This window comes from Lynx rufus, unplaced genomic scaffold, assembly GCF_022079265.1.
Source record: "Lynx rufus isolate CCGP_SWC_20201006 ecotype Redwood Valley unplaced genomic scaffold, mLynRuf1.p SCAF_7, whole genome shotgun sequence".
NCBI classification, from domain to species: domain Eukaryota; kingdom Metazoa; phylum Chordata; class Mammalia; order Carnivora; family Felidae; genus Lynx; species Lynx rufus.
The window spans coordinates 24,192,002-24,211,212 of record NW_025814889.1 but is presented as its reverse complement, the minus strand read 5'-3'; the positions used below and the strand labels follow the sequence as shown (position 1 = coordinate 24,211,212).

General features: G+C 43.1%; 1 protein-coding gene and 1 pseudogene across 1 annotated transcript in view; one reads left to right on the top strand and one right to left on the bottom strand.

Moving 5' to 3' along the window:
- Positions 1-19,211, bottom strand: part of GAD2 (glutamate decarboxylase 2) — an 84,097-nt gene extending 64,886 nt beyond the window's left edge. The window contains exons 1-7 of the mRNA XM_047066594.1: positions 19,136-19,211; positions 18,371-18,430; positions 18,045-18,194; positions 16,844-17,077; positions 12,110-12,200; positions 11,444-11,556; positions 6,149-6,264 (exon numbers count right to left, since the gene is read on the bottom strand). Coding sequence (XP_046922550.1) covers positions 6,149-6,264; positions 11,444-11,556; positions 12,110-12,200; positions 16,844-17,077; positions 18,045-18,194; positions 18,371-18,430; positions 19,136-19,211 — 840 coding nt within the window. The remainder of the gene's footprint in view (positions 1-6,148; positions 6,265-11,443; positions 11,557-12,109; positions 12,201-16,843; positions 17,078-18,044; positions 18,195-18,370; positions 18,431-19,135) is intronic.
- On the top strand, positions 8,165-8,571 carry LOC124502114 (60S ribosomal protein L32-like; annotated as a pseudogene).

Below are 19,211 nucleotides of genomic sequence, written 5' to 3'. Positions count from 1 at the left end.
CTTAGACTGGGTCCTTGTCCTTGCTTCTACTCATCAAGTGGCCTTAAAAGAGCATCCTACTTTCTAAATCATCTGATTTACAAAGAAGCTTGTACTCTGTGAGACCACCTCATTGATTTCTAATTATAATGATTTGGAGGATAGGGGATCACCCAACCACATTCTCAGAGACTCCATGTGATTCTGATGTGATATGGATCTGCATACAAGGCACCTCCGGGAAGCTGGTACCTTATCACTCATAGTTCTACAGTGTAAAGTCACCCATTGTGAGCTTGTGCTCTAAATAAGTGCTAAAAGAAAAGAATAATATGTATCGAGATTCAGTTGACATGAAAAGAGATCCAAGGATGACAGCTGGTGACAAATGTGAACATCAGCACTGAGCATGTATTCCCTTACAGTGATCACTCAGTGTGGTCTCTGGGGCACTGAGAAGTATGACTATCCCCTCCGGACCCCTGTCCTTTCCTTCCCCCACAGTACAATATATGCTCCCTGAGAGCAGGCACTGGGTCTGTTCTGTTCACTGTTGCCTCCCCAGTACCTGAGGCATTGCCTGGCACATATTGCACTGAGTGAATGAAGGAAGGTATAAAGAAAACATCCCACTGCCCCATGGTGCCCTTGTGCCTTGCTGACCCCTTCTTTTGTCTCCTATTGCAACGGAAATACCCCAGGAGAGGCACTTAGGTTTTACGAATCATTTACAGGGCTCTCAGGCTCTTTCTTGAGAGTAGGTTTTCATGGGATTGAGTAGAAAGAGAAAATGACACAGGGGTGATGATGCCCTGAAATGAACAGGAAGTAGGAATGCAGAGGCTAAAGGTAAACTGGTTTTAGCTCACAGTTTCACTTCCTGAAGTTCTGTCAGGTGAAGCTTCTGTCTAATGGGAGCATTACATGGGAGCTGTCTGTTTCCAAGCTGCCTGGGTCACCTTTAGTTTTTTTTTAAACATAAAGGACATCTATTTTTTGACTTGAAGCCTCTCCTATAGTGTTTTTATGTGAAAACCATTTTTCTAAACAATTATGAGAATCATCTCCCTCCCAAAGTGGGCTGAGGCCATGAGAGGGCTCTGCAGAACACTGGTGACTAGTTGTAAAGAGTGGAGTGAGTTGTGCCCATTGCGTAAAAGATCCCAGTACCTGTAATCTGATTTTAAGAACAATTTTCCTAAATGCAATTATGCTGTTCCACCGAAATTCTTTCTGGAAGAGCTTGTTGCACACAAGGAAATAAGAGAAATTTGGAATGAAGCTCACAGTTTGGGCTTTCAAAGGATTCAGAGCTAGAGATATAAATTATTGAGCTAGAGTCTTAACTTCCCTCTAAACCTACTTTCAAGAAAGGACCTAAAACTCATCAGATTAATTTTTGCCAAGCTTTTCTATCACTGAAGATTTGGTGACAACGATGAGATTTCAGCAAAGGATGAGTATTGAACCAGCCAATCTTTAAGATCCTTTCCAATTCTGAGATTTTGTGATTCCATATTGTGGAGGAAAATAATCTTAGAACTCTTTGCTTATGTGCTATCTCTTATTTCAATTTAGTGGATATATTTACTTCTTCTAATGTTCTTCATAGCAATATTATTTGTTTAATTCAGCCCTGTTCAAAATTTCAAGAAAACAGTTGGATTTGGACAAACAAAAATTTAATAGCTTGCCCTCCTTATCAGCATGGGAAAATTCTAGTCTGGGTTGGCATCCAGAAAAGAGACGGGTAGCTCTGTGGGTTACAAAAGAGAGAGACAGTGTGGATCATTTAGAAAACAAAAGATGACCCTTCCCTTCCTCAATGTGTGATGTTTCTGGTTGGATGCTGGAAGACTTTCTTAATGTCATTTCTATCCCTATAGCTCTACACAGGTCCAAGTTTTAAACTCAGTGCTCAGACTAGAAGAAAAGTCAGTAACTGGCTCAATAGATTAGAAAATTATATTAGCACTAGAAGAACTAACATGGGGAAAACAGGATTTCAGAAAGGATGCTACCACGTGAATTTAGAGCAGCCAGCTAGAGTGGTGTAGAGATCACCCAACCCAGTATTTGAAAGAGCGGTACTGGGATTATCAGGAAACTGATACTCTAGATCTGACTCTGTCATTGACTGGCTGTGAAACCCTGGGCAAAGCATCTATCACCTCTGGGACTTGGTTTCCTCATCTACAAATAGCTTTTTTTTTTTTTTTAAGTTACCTAACATTTATATAGAGTTTCCTACATTACAGGAGCTGAGGTGACTGCTTTTTTTTTTAATGTTTATTTTATTTTTGAGACAGAGAGAGAGAGAGAGTGAGCAGGGGAGGGGCAGAGAGAAAGGGAGAGAGAGGATCTGGAGTGAGCTCTAGGTTGATGGTGGAGAGCCCAATGTGGAGCTTGAACTCACGAACTATGAGATTATGACCTGAGCTAAAGTTGGATGTTTAACTGACTGAGCCACCCAGGCACCCCACGGTGACTGCTTTATAAGGCTCTCATTTAAGTCTCCAAAAGTCTTGGGCCTTGGAAGCTCTCAAATAACATGAAGAAAGATAATACTTAAAGCAGCTTCTGCCATAGCCATTGTCCTACCTCCCACCCCCGCCCCTACTGGATCCACAAAGCAGCTCTTCTACTCATCCTTTCTCCCTGCAGGTAAGGGACTCAGGAAAGAACTTCCATGCAAAGATGGAAATTGTTTGGCCTGGAAAAAAAAAAAAAGCATTTGAGACATGACTTGGTAATCTTCTGTCTTCAGCCTGTGGGGATCTATTTCTGGGGCTGGTGGAGACAAGGTGATTGTAAAACCTGAAAAGATGAAGGGAATATACGGCCTGGCCCGAAGCTGGAAGGAACTACACTAAGTGATGAATGGGATGGAATGGCCCTGAAGTTTAAAGCCCAAAGGAACTAGATGCAGGGGTCACATTACCTCTCAACCTGGAGCTTCAAGGGTAGGGCTCACTTTTAAGGGCTTATCTGAACAGAATGGTTTGGATCAAGAGTTCAATAAGACATAGGAGTGCCTTAAGTGAACTCTGAAAGTCCCCTCCAGCCCAGGTCTATGAGATAATAAGGAAGGTTGCAGGGTATTTTTTGTTTTGGTAGGGGCAATAACAATTTAGCATCACGTTCACATTAAGAAAAAGCACTTGGTGGAAATTTTATTTGGGAAAGTATAAAATATTAAATTAATTGATGAGACATGGCATACAAGACGTTGTTGCTGAATATTTTAATCTGTTTTCTACATTGGTAGTTGGGACAGGGAGCTCACTGACCTGGGGGTCGGGAAACCCATTTAATCCTGACTCTACTTGCAGCCTCTTCATTTAAAAAATGCTGATAACAGTCTTTGCTCTACCTGTCCTATGATATTGTTGTGTGAGTCAAATGAGTTAATGTATATTGCAAGTGTATTGGAAATTGTCAAATAGTTATCATATATAAGGTATCATACGTTAGATAAAGAGCTCATCTGGGGCACCTGGGTGTCTCAGTTGGCTAAGTGTCTGACTTCAGCTCAGGTCATGATCTCACAGTTCATGGGTTTGAGCCCCGCATTGGGCTCTGTGCTGACAGTTCAGAGCCTAAAGCCTGCTTTGGATTCTGTGTCTCCCTCTCTCTCTGTCCCTCCTCTGTTTGTGCTCTGTCTCTCAAAAAACAAATAAATGCTAAAAAGTTTTTTTTTAAAAAGAAAGAAAAAGAGTTCATCTTGTCAAAAAATAAGCCTAGAGTTAGAACCAATTGGTATTTTAGGAAAGGTTCATAATTCAAATGTTCTTTCATAATTATATGCATGGATAGAGGTAAAGAAGGAGGAGGAAAAATTGAATGGTAATTGTACAGCTGAATCACCTTTCTTTTGCTTAGACGCGAAGAAGTAGACTCTAAGTTTGCAATATCAAAAAAAGAAGGCATAGCAAAATTATTCTTACACCACATGACCTGGGTTTTCTGGGCAAGGTTAAGTCAATTTCCATGAAACTTGAACCAAGAAATTCATGCAGACACCAGACAGCATAGTACAGCTTGCTGGTCGACCAACCTCATTTCAGGTTGTGCAAACAGCATGGAAGCCAAAATAAAAAGATGCCCAATATAAGATCATTTGAATTTTTTGAGGCTGAGACCAGAGTAACATTTAACTATTTTGGGACACAATACTATAGGGAAATAGTAATTGGAAAAAATTATATCATGCTTTTCTATCTGTGGACAAGTTGAGAAATGAAAATTATCTCATGGTGGGGTACTAGGCTTAACAGGTTGAATATGCCCTCCCTGAATAGATGTCCACATCCTAATCCCTAAAACTTAAGAATATGTTACCTTACATGGCAAAAGGAACTTTGTAGATGTGACTTAACTAAGAGTCTTGAGATAGGAAATTGTCCTGGGTTATTTGGGTGGGCCCAATGTCATCACAAGGGTCTTTATAAGGGAAAGAAGAGAGAGTCAGAGTGAGGGAAGGTGATATGGTGACAAAAGCACAGGTCAGAGAGAGAGAGAGTGAGAGAGAAGAAGAGAGAGATTTGAAGATGTTTTACTGGTTTTGAAGTTGGAAGAAGTGTCCATGAACCAAGGAAGGCAGCTGGCCTCTAGAAACTGGAAAAGGCAAGGAAACGGATTTTTCCCTTATGGTCTCCAGAAGGAACACAGTGTTACCTGACCCATAGATTTCTGACCTCCAGAACTATAAGATAATAAATTTATGTTGGCTTAATCCATTAAGTTTGTGGTAATTTGTTTTAGCAGCAATAGGAAGTAAAACACCAGGTAATTTGAGGCTGTGGACTTCTCTGCTAAATTTGACCTCTGTAAATTGAGGAAGGGCAAAACAAAATACTAAAACATGATTAAAAACAAGATGCTAAAGATCATTTGTTAACATAAATCACTAGTTTCCTTTGATTCCATGGCCACTGCTATAATTGTGAATTGTATTCACTGGCTTCCAGTCGTACTTGCCCTTTGTTTCCTTATTATGAACACACACACACACGCACACACACACACACACACACACCACTTAAAGAAGAAAAAGAAAAGTTCCATAGGAGATGTGCCTTGACTCCTACTATGACTCCTTGCATCTCCCCACTGATGTCTCTTTACAGGAGCCCCTAGTTTCTCTATAGACCCTTCTTCCATCCCCATCTCTTTATTTCCCCCACCATGAGAGGGCTTCTTGATCTTCCTTGAGGCAATTGTTTCCCAAACTTTAGGCTACTTTGAGGAAGAGGTTGTGAAAGGAAAATCTCAGGAATTACATGGCAGGTAATGCTTACTAATGCCTGTTGAGAACAGCCTCTGGTTTGCTGCTGGGCTCATTGGTGGGAGAATCTGGAACCAAGATTTTGCTCAAACAGCTGCTTTGAGCTTGTGTGTGGCCCCATCTCTGCACAGGAGAGTAAGCTGGAGGCCTAACAGACTGATGCTGTTTAGCTTAACTTATGTAAATAGGGTGGGCCACTTTTTTCAATGTGCCTGCGACAGTAGGGAGAATGGCATTAACTCTTCTAAAGCCATGGAAAGAATATGGAGTACCACACTGTGGCATTCAGCTGAAAGACCCAGCTCTCAGCACCCCACCTGGACAACTACATAGCAGAGCACAGGAGCCTGTGATTGGCTGGGACAGAACTGACCCAGAGATGAGATATGATAGATATGGCCACTAGGCCGTTTCTCTACAGTGATAAAAATCTCTGATTCAGCCTCCCAAAGACTAGCATTAAATGGTTCAAGACACCATTAGGGTAGACAATCTGATCAGAATTTTCATACAGAAAGATTGTATCAATAGGACATACTGGAGTTTTGAGTTATGTAGGCATAGCATCAATTGTCCAAATGAGCTCATAGTCACTCTGGCCTCTCCTCTCCCTCTTCCCCCAACATACAGCATTACTACAGAAAAATGAAGGGTAGGAACTAGAAGTAAAAACATTCTGCTTTCTCTATGAAGGTTTTCCTAAATTTCAAAGAGAAAGGGCTTCCCCCATCGTACCACTCAGCTGCTCCCTCCCCAAATTCTCTCCCAAGAAGTATCTTCTAGGAAGAGAACCTCTGGGGATAAAGCGTTTCCAAATAGGACTCCTTCCACTTGGGCTTTACAGATGAAAACCTTAAACCTGGAAAGAACAGAAACACGTACATGCTCGGATGTGAAGGCAATGAGCCTGGGAACAGCAGCCATTCCTTTCTCCTTGACTTCTGGGAACATCTTAAAGCGTGCAATCAGCATGGCATACATGTTAGATATAGCGCCACCTAAAGTAACAGCAACACACAGTTACCTTTTCTAGTTATTATCAACATCACTTCACATGCAAGAAACATTCCTCGTTTCCACAGACCTAGAATCCTCCTGGGACACAGGAGAAGGCCATCGTATTGGTTATCCTTTGAACTGAATCCTCAAACTCAGCCTGAATCCTCAGGCTAAGAGGGTCCAGAGAAAGGAGCACTGGGCCCAACCACAGGTTGGATGCCACCCCTCCACACCCCAAATCTGTCGGCTAAAGAGAACCGCGATTGATTCTGCTCTTGCTGGGAGTCCTTTGAAGCGGTTCTTAAGAACTGAGAAATTGTTGCCTTCCTTCCCACCTTGTGAGTGTGGTCATTCTTCATTAGTTCTGTGAAAATCCTACTTCTATCCTGATGGAGAACACATTTCTTTTCATTTCGACTCATTCAATGCCTTGCACTTGCAACAAGACAAAATCAGTTGCAGTTAACAGTGTGGACTGTTAATCAACAATCCTTATAGAATGAGGATAAACATCCAAGCCCATCTCATCATACTCTTCTGTTAATTTCCCCACAACAGTTCTTCCCTCCCAAAGACATCACAGAAATATAATTGTAACAGCTAACAAAATCTCATTTCAAAATGATGCAAAAACACAAAATGAAGGGAATTTTAAGTCTACATTGCATTGCTTTTCTTGTGTCATTCTAAGATTGTCAAGGATTTCATACCATAATGTTTGCATCATATAAGTAAGGTCTCCTTTGACAAGTAAAGGAGCTTTTCCCCAAGATTGTTGGAAAGTTTAGGATTTCTGCTATACCAAGAGACAGATTGTTGTGCATGCAAATGGATACGCTGGCATGGAAGCTGTAACACCACGTGGTGGAGTGAAGGCACTATCTCCTCCTTTCCCCATAGGAGACACACTGGGCTCAGCCATGATGTGGGTGCCCTGAGTTCCTTCCCCTTTGGGTGGCTGAGGAGCAGAGGGCTCTTTATATCAAAATGAGTGGCCCACGTAGGGCCACGATTTTTGCCTCATGAACCCTGGGCTCTGATGCAAGCAGGCAGGCTGGCACAGAGCAGTCAGTACCCAGATCCTGGCTCTGTGCTCCGTCAGAATAAGGGAAATTTCTACCTCTTCTGAACCCCAGAGACACAGGGCAAGCAAAATCCAGGTCAGGCGTTCTCTGAACAGACACCTTGTCTGAAAGGCTGAGTGCGTAGGATGCTGCTGGGCAAGGGATCAGCTATTAAAGGAAATTCTACTCTAGCGTGTGGTTTCTCCGTCTCGGCACTTGATGGTATTTTGGCTGGATAACTGCTTGTGGTGGGGGCTGTCCTGTGCCCTGGGGATGTGTGTGGCAGCATCTCTGGTTACTACCTGCCAGGTGCCGGTAGCACTACACACCCCACCACCAAATTGTGACAATCAAAAACTTCTCGGGGCGCCTAGGTGGCTCAGTTGGTTAAACATCTGACTCTTAATTTCGGCTTGGGTCATGATCTCAACGGTTGTGAGATCGAGCCCTGCATCAAGCTCTGCACTGAGCGTGGAACCTGCTTGAGATTCTCTCTCTCCTCCTCTGCCCCTCCCTGCTTGCATGCATGTGTGCGCTCTCTCTTTCAAAATAAATAAATAAACTTAAAAAAACCTTCTCCATTCTTTGCCAAGTGATGCCTGGGGGTACAATAGCCTCCATGTGAGAAGTACTGCCCTAGTTCTTGTCAGAGAGGCTGGGGAGAAAGGAGGCCAGAAGGAGAAGGGAAAGGTGAACACAAAGAAAGTGCGTCACACAGCACAGTTACTCAAGAAGCTTCCAGCTTTGCTTTCCCACTCCTCATTTTGCCACGCAGTTATTCTCTAAAGATCCAGTATCCCTACTTTTCGTCCTCTGCCATCTCTTACTTGGCATCATGGCTGCCTTTGGACTTCTGGTGAAGCCCAAGATTGTTAAAAAGATGACCACGAAGTTTATCAGGCACCAGTCAGACCGATGTGTCAAAATTAAGTGCAACTGGCAGAACCCTAGAGGCATTGACAACAGGATGTGCAGAAGATTCAAGGGCCAGATCTTGATGGCCAACGTTGGCTATGGAAGCAACAAGAAAACAAAGCACATGCTGGCCAGTGGTTCCAGAAGTTCCTAGTCCACAGCATCAAGAAGCTTGAATTGTGGCTGATGTGCAACAAATCTTACTGTGCAGAGATTGCTCACAATGCCTCCTCCAAGAGTCACAGAGCTGTTGGGGAAAGAGAAGCCCAGCTGGCCCTCAGAGTCACCAACCCCAATGCCAGGCTGCACAGCGAAGAAAATGAATAGACTGCTTATGTGCACATCGTATTAGTGTTAATAATACCATAAAACTACAAGAAAAAAAAAATCCAGTAGGTCTGAGAGAAAAGCAGAGGATTCTGGGCCACTAGACAGAGCAGACCGCTTTGTGCAGCCCAGGCAGGAGGATGGATGCGTCTTCCAGAGAAAGGATGCAAATACAAGCTCTGAAACATCAGGAAAATCCCGTTAGACAGGAAAAGGTTTGTGACTAAGCCATGATTTCCCTTACTTCTCCTTCAGTCCTTTGTGACTTGCTGAGCAGTGAGGAATACTCCAGGTCTCTTTGGTTCCCAGATGGGATATCACATTAACAGATTTCTTCTAGACATCCCAAAGACCTTTCCATGAAGCATAAATCCTCTGGATGTTATAGATGGAGGTGTAAGGTAAACTGAGCTGAGTTATATATTCAAGTCACAGATCTAACTCTTTGTATTTAGTCCTGGGCAACAAGACCTTCAGATCTCAGGCCCATAAGACGTATGATTTTCCCTGTTCCTACCTCTTAAATTGTAAGACACTTTACCCCAGGAATGAGCCTGGATGCTACCCAGAAAGGCATCCATTAGCAAGTGAGGATGCTATAATCCCTCTCTCCTCGGTAATGGCTTGTAGAAAGCAGGGCAGAAACAGTTTGCCAATGGCCTTTACTTCTGTCCCCTTCCCATTCTGCGATGTCTACATTATATTTAGCATATGGCATCTGTGGCTTCCATGTTGGCATGGGAGCATATGGATCTTTAGCATCCAGGGAAGGAGCCTCATGATCAAGGTTAAGTCTTTTTACTTGATCATTTGGTCACGTAGAAAGACTGACCAAATGGTCAGGTGTCCCGTGATGGGGGTGTCCATACCTGGCTTAGCAGAGCTGCGGAAGAGGATTCTTTCTCTGGGTGTATATTTTCTGGAGTGGGTGGGCTCCAAGACCAGCTAAATTAGGCCTGGCCCAAGCCCCTTTAGCCAATTTTTCAGGGTCAACAGGAACAACTGTTCTTCCCACTCCCAGGGACCATTAAAAGAGAGCCCAGGATTCTCAATCACACACCAACCTCATAAGAGGAAGAAGAATAGAGGTAGAAACGATGTTGATCTCTGAACACTACCTAATTCCTCATGAAAAATACCTTACGAGCATCAGTTCCAGAGAATGATGACAAAATTCCCTCAATAGGGAATGGTTTTCCAAAGGAAAACTAAGTCCTCTACAAAATAAAGGCTAGCTTAAAATTCATCACAACTGGTGTTCAATGAAAAAAAAAAGGCTAATTTTCCCTTCCATTTAACTAACATGTTTTCCTCCTGCACCTGAAAAATTGTGAAGTATTTTTAAAATCATAAAATATAATAGCAGATCTGAGCTTGTGGGTAAAGCTGCTTAATTTAAGCCCTAGCCTTGAGGCCTCTGTTGCTTGTTTATAATTTCTTCTTTCAACCTGTTCTTTATTTTCTCTCTCCCTCATCATCCACTTGTCTTGGCAGGTTTGCTGCAGGGACATCTTGATGTGGCTTTTGCTGGGCCTGACATAATGGCAGGTGTGGCTTTGACCCCCCAGCAGGGCCAATCTCAGTGTACTGAGCGTATGCCCCCTTCTGATGACCCTCTCCTGCCACTGATTAGGTGACAGTCTGCACACCAGGTTTATTTTCCATGGGTCATTGACTCTCTCCCCATTGCCTTTCTAACTTCTATTTCTTCCTGCATCAAACCAAGGTCACACACAGATCTGGAATGAAGGGCAAAGCTTTTTGTGTCAGGTTGATTCTCTTGGCTGGAAGAGGTGTAGATAATGGAGCTTAGAATCCAATGGCTGGTGATAAAAGTAGGATGGAAAAGACTGAATGGTATGATAAAGAAGGAAAAAGAAACCTCTTGAAGAAATCATCACCCTCTGTTTCAGCTTTAAGAAATGGTTTCCCAGGGGCGCCTGGGTGGTTCAGTCGGTTAAGTGGCCAACTTTGGCTCAGGTCATGATCTCGCAGTTCATGAGTTCAAGCCCTACGTCAGGCTCTGTGCTGACAGCTCAGAGCCTGGAGCCTGCTTCAGATTCTGTGTCTCCCTCTCTCTCTGCCCCTCCCTTGTTCATGCTTTATCTCTCTGTCTCTCAAAAAAAAAAATAAAAAAAAAATGATTTCCCGGAAACAAATATAATATAAAACGGGGGGGGGGGACAAAACAGAAGAGACTCATAAATATGGAGAACAAACTGAGGGTTACAGGAGGGGTTGTGGGAGGGTGATGGGCTAAATGGGTAAGAGGCACTAAGGAATCTACTCCTGAAATCATTGTCGCACTATATGCTAACTAACTTGGATGTAAATTTAAAAAAATAAAAATAAAACAAGTTAATAAAAAAAATGGTTTCCCAAGCCACTCTCTACCCTCCTTGAAATTAGTATGAATCAGCTTCTCTGGTTGTTACTTAAAAGGGACAGGGTACACAGGCTCTGTTACAGAGATCTGCCTCGTAATGCATCCTGAAACAGAATGCTTTATTAAACGAGGCTACCCTTTCACCAATTGTGGGAAGTTTCAGAGAGCGAATTCCCTTATTTGGAATCTTTATTCCTTTGTTCCACATGATCCATACATCTTCTGTGTAGGATTACAGTAGGAGTACTGGCTAAATGTCATCCCTGTTCATCCTCTTTCTGAACACAAATAACTATTGCTCAAGCATGAGGTAGTTGCTTGGAAGCATGGTCAGTGGTCCTGTATAGTCACACTCATTCTTTTGATCAACATAACTCATTTAACCTAAGCAGAAACACAGACTAGGTATTTAATTGTTCCTAGGTTCATAATGAGGCATTGCATATCAGAAGAAAAACCACAAAGAAAGGTTGAAATATCACATACCAGGAGAAAATATCCCATCGCCGGAGCCCCCAGGCCAGCCAATGATTTCTCTCATTTTTTTCAGCGTGACATATTCCAAGAGCACAAATACTGGAGCAATTTCATAGGTGAACCTGAAATGTAGTAATGGTCACATTTTATGTATGTAACTCAAAGAAATAATTCATCGTCACAACACGTATAGAACTACTGTATTTCCTTTTTCAAGCCCTACATTCACCGAAGTTTTGATTATAGCATTAAGCAGACAGAAAATTACATCTTCTAAAGGGCTGCTCATTTTCCTATATTCCTAAAGTTAGGAGCTTCAATTATTGGCTTAATGCCTAAGGGTCACTTATCAAATGAATAAACAAAAAACATTGCAGAGTAATTCTATTTAAAAAAACAGCATCTGGTCCCATTTCTCTTTCATATTATATATAATTATAAATCCCAAATGCCAAAAAAAGTGCCTTTTGTGTTTGAAAAATGTTGTATAGCTTTGATTGCATGAAAGATGTATCAGGACTTCAGTTAGATTGAACACCCGTATACTTCTGAAGTTGATATCCCTATTTTAGGAGCTAATCGATAAAAAAAGATTTTCACAGGAGAGGCTGAATAAAGACTATGAAATCTCACTAATAATTATCTTGGATTAAGCAAAACACATGAACTACTCACATATTAGTGTTTGCTGTTGATGTCAGCCAGTCTGCTGCTAATCCAACCATATCCAGTCCCGTGGAAAGTTGATTGAAGTACCTGGGATGCCCTGAAGAAAACGGAGTACCAGAATCAGGACTGCACCAAGTGAAAATAAATGCCTCTCAAACACATGATTTCTCTAGCTAAAGAACCTTGAAAGATCCTTCAGTAATAGTAAATCTATATTCAGAAACCCAACATGTGTGTGTGCATGCACATGTGCGCGCGCACACACACACACACACACACACCCCAAAGGAGCATTTCACGTAACGAGACAGACTATTTTGGGTTATGGTGTTTCTTAAAACACACTCTGAAAATCTTCCTCTGAACATTATCCTATAAAAAAATAACAAGTGTGGTTTGCCATGTGGATGCTAGTTTACCTCCTAGCATCCCTTCAGTGTATTTGCAAACTAAAATGCTAGTACAATCCAAAGCTATTCTTGTTTGCACTCATGCTGCTGAAAATCCTTTTTTTGTTGTTGAAGTTGTTCTGGGAATCAGTCATACCATGACATCCGCCAGGCATGCCAACATTCATAATAATATCCGTGACAAATGGCTGATGATTACAAAAGACAAGGCAAAAATGAGAAAATAGGACACTGTTGAATGATTTGCCCTGGATTCAAAAGGTGATGATTGTCTAAAGATGGCATGGACAAATCTAATTCTTGTCAATTCTTTTCTGTCCAAATATTTGATTATAAACAACAGAACTTCTTCATAGTTGTGATTTAAAATAAAGCTGAATACAGTCAGCATCACTGCGTTGTCAACAAGATACGTAAAGATATATTCAATGGACGGATGAGTCCATTAGCAAGGCTTATCTAATTAACTTCTAGATTTCTCTAAAACTCTCTACAGGAGTTGACATCCAAATACTCCTGAGGCCATTATTTAAAATGTGATGGTAAATATCTCGTCAGAATTCCATTCCTTGTCTTGCCCCATAAAAGCCTATCTCTAAATCTGCGATTTGTTTGGCAGCCCACATTTTGGAAGATTATCAATTATGGAAATAGCATCTGATAAAAAGGCATCCGCCACTTATTGGACATCTGTCTGAAGCCTGGGGATGACAGTCTCTCCAGCCAGTATGGGCAAAACAAGATAAAGGAAGGCAATGAGGAAAGCAGGGACAAAAGTCAACACAGAGCTTATCTCTAGTACTGGAGCGCTCCCTTATCAGCCGCGGGCATGTGGCTAGACAATTAGACACTGAGAAAAGATAGGGGCTGGGAAAGGGCACATTTCAAAGAGACTGGGATTTGTGTGGCTCTCACTCATTCTCCAGCATTGTTTTGCCTCCCTGTGGCACGGTGCCCTTCTACCTTTTCGCTCCTTACCAGGCCCTCTGCAGCTGACCCCGTCAGTTTATGCATCCGCAGAAAGTGAGAAAGCCCCTTTGCTGCTGCGGGCGCTGTCTGGAACAACCCTCTCCTGTCTCTGCCTCATTGACTCCCCATTTCATTAAAGCTCACAGCTGAAGTCACAGCCGCTTCTCCCCTCCCGATGCCCCTTCATTTCTCTTTCCCTGAGCCATTTCTTTAAAGTGAGGAAAATAATAACGATTAGCAAATCAATCCGTTAATCTACTCTCCCAATTCATATGCATTTTCTGGATGAATCTGGTGTCCATTATCACACACTGTTTAACTCTCTAGAAACTTTGGCATGAAAACCTCTGCATAAAATGGAGAGAAATTTCAAGGTGCACGTGGGTTCCCAGGATATCAAAAGGTCAATTCATCCTGATGACTGCCTTTGGAAAACTGTGAAACAAGTTTGATGTTTCAAGCTTGACTCTCTTCTCCTATATTTTTTTGACCTTGGTCTCCCATTTCACCTGAATCTCTCCTCCTCAAAATTTTCATTCATTGATAGTGATGTGAAAATATGGAAGGAGATAGTTTGCCAGGTTAGAACAACGTGTTCTCTTGATTTCTGCAGAAGTATGCTACAGAAATATTCTATTTGCTCTCTTCCTGTGACCCCTGAAGGCTGCTAGGCAATCCAGGCAGGGCTTTTGGAAAGAAAGGGTGTAAAAGTACGGCCTGGGAGGCTGCCAGCTGTCCCTGTGCATGCCTTCCTCGGCTGCCACCACGCCCACCGGGCCCGGAATCGGTGGCCACACGCAGTCGCAGCCAGGGAGGCAGTGAGGGGGGAATGTGAGATTAGAGCTGCTGGCGCCTCTGGAATGCTCCAGCTGGGAAGGATGTGCAGGCTATGGGAGCCACCGGCCCCAGGCAGCTCAAACCCTCTGGTCCACAATCAGATGGGGAGGGCCCCAAAGTCGGTCCAAACTGCTCTCCCGGTACCTGCAGCGCACACCCAAGGACGGCCTCATTTATTGATGCTTCAATTTCTTTGTCTGATGGTTCCGTAGAAAGACTCAAGACAACATTAACCCTTGCACTCCCCAACCACCACCACCACCACCACCAAGTCCAATGACCCCTGAAAATCTTAATTATTCTAGAATTCTATTATTCTCTGCAGTTTTCAGTTTTCTGTTCCAACAGTTCCTACAGGGGTAATTTTAAAAACACATGAAGACTTCATTTGAAAGTATTTCCCCACTGGCTCTCATACCTCTCCATCCTTGGAGGCCAGGTGGAAATTAGATTAAGGACTCTCAGTAGAAAGCAGGTGATAACATATTTTATAAAAGCATCTCCTGAGGTACACTAAAATGCCTAACAGTCATAGGGATGGTAACTATTTTACAGACCCTAAATATTACTAGCTGTCAAATACCAGGTATAGCATAAAAACCTGTAAATTTGCAAGTCAAAAAAAGAGGAGGTGACCAGTGTTAATTCTTTGAAATTCTATTTGGGAGTGAAATGGGAAGCCCAGAAGACTACATCTGCTATAAATAATTATTGATATTGATGCTTAGAAATTCAACTTCATCATATTTTCCTCTGAACTTTAAATGCATTAGATCTCCACCTGACCAACAGTTTCAAAAGCATTATTGGCAAAATCTAAATATTGAATTGGTCCATCTTCTCCTGACACTAACTGAAACATTGACCGAATGATGACTTTCACTGATTTGCAATTCCCATGGTCTTAACTCTTTAAATTGCTTTTCAGACATCACCAGCTTTTACGGATGAAGATGTAAAACACTTTTATAGGTACGTTTTGGTTTGGTAGCAATAAAAATAATAAGGAGCAGCCTACTATTAAGATATTTAAATATTAGGTTAGGGAATAGGTCAAACAAAAATGAATTAAAAGCACTATTCATATTTGCACCTGCAGATACATAAAAAGCTGGGAAGAGGAACATTTTTAATGCATAGTATATACACATTCTGTGGATTCTCTGTGAACATAACTGAGAATGCGACCTAATAAGCCTTCAAAATTCATATCCCACAGACCGACTGTGATAGAAATCACCAGGTTAAATTCCTTTCCCTAGTATCTGGTTCCAAGTCTACAGTCTCACAAAAGTAGATACTAATAATACGGTAAATTGATTTCCCAAGGCTTCTTCTCTGCATACTTTCCCTCTCAGTTTGTATACCGAATGCAAAAACAAAAACAAAAACAGTAGCTTAAAGCCACACAGCAAACACTCTTAAAATGTTTGTTGTTGATTAGAGTAATACCAATAATTAATTAACCAAAAAATTTGCAACATAAAAAGATCAAGTTCCTGTGGTAATTAATATTCATGTGACATTTTTATTTGCTAGCAGAGCTTTTTAAGGTTACATATCAGTTTAGATCCACAAGGTATTCTTCCCCTCCTAAAAGTCATTCATACTTATTTTTATTGCTTTAATGAAGTGTAGTGCCATCGTGCATCAGCATGATTAGAGACAATGCAGGAAGAGAAGGGGTAATCACGATTGGATTGGGAGAGATGACTAGCGACTTTGTGTAGACAAAATGAAAGCTTAGAACGTGCCCAAATAAACATTACACCTGGGACTACAAAATGGATAAAGTGTGAAGAATACTGTGAAAAAGCAATAAATACAAAATACATTTTACAATGTAAATGGGGATTCCCCTCCCCCACCCACTTTCTTTTTTTATATACGGAATGGCTGAGAAGCACAGATCCTTATATAACATGGCTGAATTGTTATGCTAGTTTGTATTGTGTTTTCTTTTGTGTACATTTCTTTAAAAATAGAGAAATCCTGGGGTTCAAATATGAAGTCCTGGACATTTGAGACAATGCCAAAATATTATCCCTCTGTTTCAGTGATTACATGGGATGGTTTGTCCAATGCCTGACCATTCCTATGCCATGGAAATTACTAGCACTCCTCTAGTATTTGGGCTTTTGTTTGGATCATGCCTTTTGAGCTTCCATTTCCATATTCCCTTTCTTTCTCCATTTTGAGTCACTTCTACTGGCCTCTGCTGACAAATGGTTGCTTCTACATCAGTGGTTAATCTCCGTGGCCCAATACGTGCAATGTAAAATCTGATGATTTATACTTAATACATTTATAATGTTTCTGACATTATCAACTTCAGAAGCATTAACATTAATAGTAAAGAGTACCTTTCTTTGTTTTATATCGTTCTAATAATGACTTTTTTTAGTGATGAAAATAACTTTGCAAATTTGAAAATACCAGTAACACCATCAAACAGAAAAATGTTTGTATAAAAATAAAAATTGTAAAAGAAAAAAGAGCTTTATTATTTTTGATTGGACAATACCTGTTTTTATTGCATATTTTAGAGTCGTTTGGCAATGCATCAAAATTTCCTCCAAATTTTGTGGTTGGTCTGCCAATTCCCAGTTATACTCTTGCAGGAGCTCATTAGGGTAATGGAAATCAATCACTTTGGTTGATCTGTCGAAACTTTTCACCACATACTGAAGCAAAATGCCCATTACATCTTGCAGAAACGCCAAAGTGGGCCTTTCTCCATCACAGGCTGGCAGCAGGTCTAAAAAATGGAATCAAAATGTCACATTTTAATTTTATCGTGAAAATGTCCAGGCAAGATCTTGATTCGGCAATTTCTCTTTGGCCTGAGAGATTTTGTGTTAAAAAAAAAAAATCTTCAGGAAACGCAGAGCATTTTCTTTAAAAGGGAGGTATTTTTCAACGATAAAGGAATAAGAGAAATTGCGATTTCTCCCATACCCCAAATTAATCCTTGTATTTCAATCCATGACGTATTTGCTTTCTTTTTTTAAAAAGGAGTGTGCCTCCATTCATCTATTGCAGAGGGGTTTGTCCTAAATGTTGTATCTGAGTAAATCATCTTAAGTGCTTATGGAAATACGTCACATCAGAAATGTTTGAAGAATGCCTTTGGGCAACTCAGACAAAGTGGAGCATGCAATGTTAAGGTCTCTGGCCTATTACGTTAGCTCGGTATTTCCTAAGTCTGTGTGTGTGTGTGTGTGTGTGTGCGCGCGCGCGCATGTTTAGGTGACTGGGTGGGTAAACGCAAGGAACTAAAACCTTGCGCAGGTCTCACCTGAATCGAATAGTTCCCCTGTGAAACTGCAGCTACGAATTACTCTTTCGATCTAAAGACCTAGAAAGTCTCAGCAATTCCGAACGGGAAACCAAGTCCTAGCGGTTTCAGTCGCACCAAGAAGCCGACCTCGAGGTTCAGTGCTCCAGGGGGCCTCTGCCAGCCGCAGACCCGAAGGCAGCACTGGAGCATGAACGCCGCGGCTCTAGAATCCCCTCGTAACTCCCGCGCCCAGCGCCACGTAGAGGCCGGGTCCGGGTTCAGTCCCGTCGTATCTCGCTTTCAGCTGAAGATTCTTGCGAAGTCCGCCCCTTCCCTGCCTCTCCACGCCTCGGGTCAGGCCCCTGGCACTGAGTCCCTTCTGGCCGCGGTGGGTGGGACCGAGCCAGGGGCCGTGGCTCTCGGGGGCCCCGCGAGGCGCCTTTACCTGTTGCGTGTAGAAACGCATAGTTGACATCCGCTTTGGGGCAGCTGCAAGGCTTCTGGTTACAGGCACAGGTGGCCTTCCGGGAGGTGGCCCGCGCGGGCTGGCTCCCTCCACTCTCTGCCGGCTTCTCTGAATCCCCGTAGAGCAGGGCTAGGCAAGGACAGGGAGCGCGTTGGTCAGCCGCCCGCCTGGCCCGGCTGCATCGCCCCTGCCCACTCCCGTCCAGGAAACCTCCACTCCGCTGTTGGGGATGCGGAGGTGAGAAGGTGACATTGCCCCCGCGGGACTGGCCTTGTCCGATTCCCTCCCCCGGCACTTGCACTCACCGCACAGCTTGTTTCCGATGCCGCCCGTGAACTTCTGGGCCACCTGACACCAGGCTCTCGCTGCAAGGAAAGACAGGCAGGAGGACAGCGAGTCAGTAAGACAACAGCAGACGGACGTGTGAAATTTCGTTCTGTGGGAACAACGGCAATAAGCCCGGGGTCCGGAAAGGGGCTGCCTGGGGCTCCGCACAAAGGGCGGGTGCAGGAGGGGTGCGGGAGCCTGGTGGCCCGGCCCAGCCCGACCTTAGGTTCGCTGATTTGTTTCCAAGAGAAGCCCATACTTCAGCCCTTTTACACTTGCCTTCCAGGTGCCAATAGGTTCGGCCAAACTCCCCTTTCCTGCCTTGGTCCGGCGAGTTTTCCTAGATACCGAAGCTGTCCGTTGGCTCTCCTTCCAGACCAAGAATTCTCTCTTTTCCATTTATTTTTCCTTTTCCCACAGCCACTCTATCCCTCTACAGGTCCAGACACCAAGATGGTGGCAGTGCCCCAGGCCCACGGAATTCGGTGTCGAGGGGACGGGTCTGTGTTTGGGGAGCTCTCCCAGACTTCATTGAAAAGGGCTTGTGATTCTTTGGGTGTCTTTCCAAGGGATAAGGGCCCGTGGGGTTTTGGTCTCTTGGGCCATCAGGGATCTACACCGAGAGCAGGGTGAAGTGTCCCAAGTTTCCTGTTGCAGGTGGAAAAACCGCTCCCGTCTTCCCTAGCCCCGCAAACCCCAGTCCACCCGCAAAGCTCGCCTGCTGCAGGCCCCGGTTTCCCTACCTGTGCCGGGGTTCTCAGGATCCCCGGAGCCATCTTCAGACCCGAAGGACCAAAAGCCTGAGCCTGGAGTTGCCAT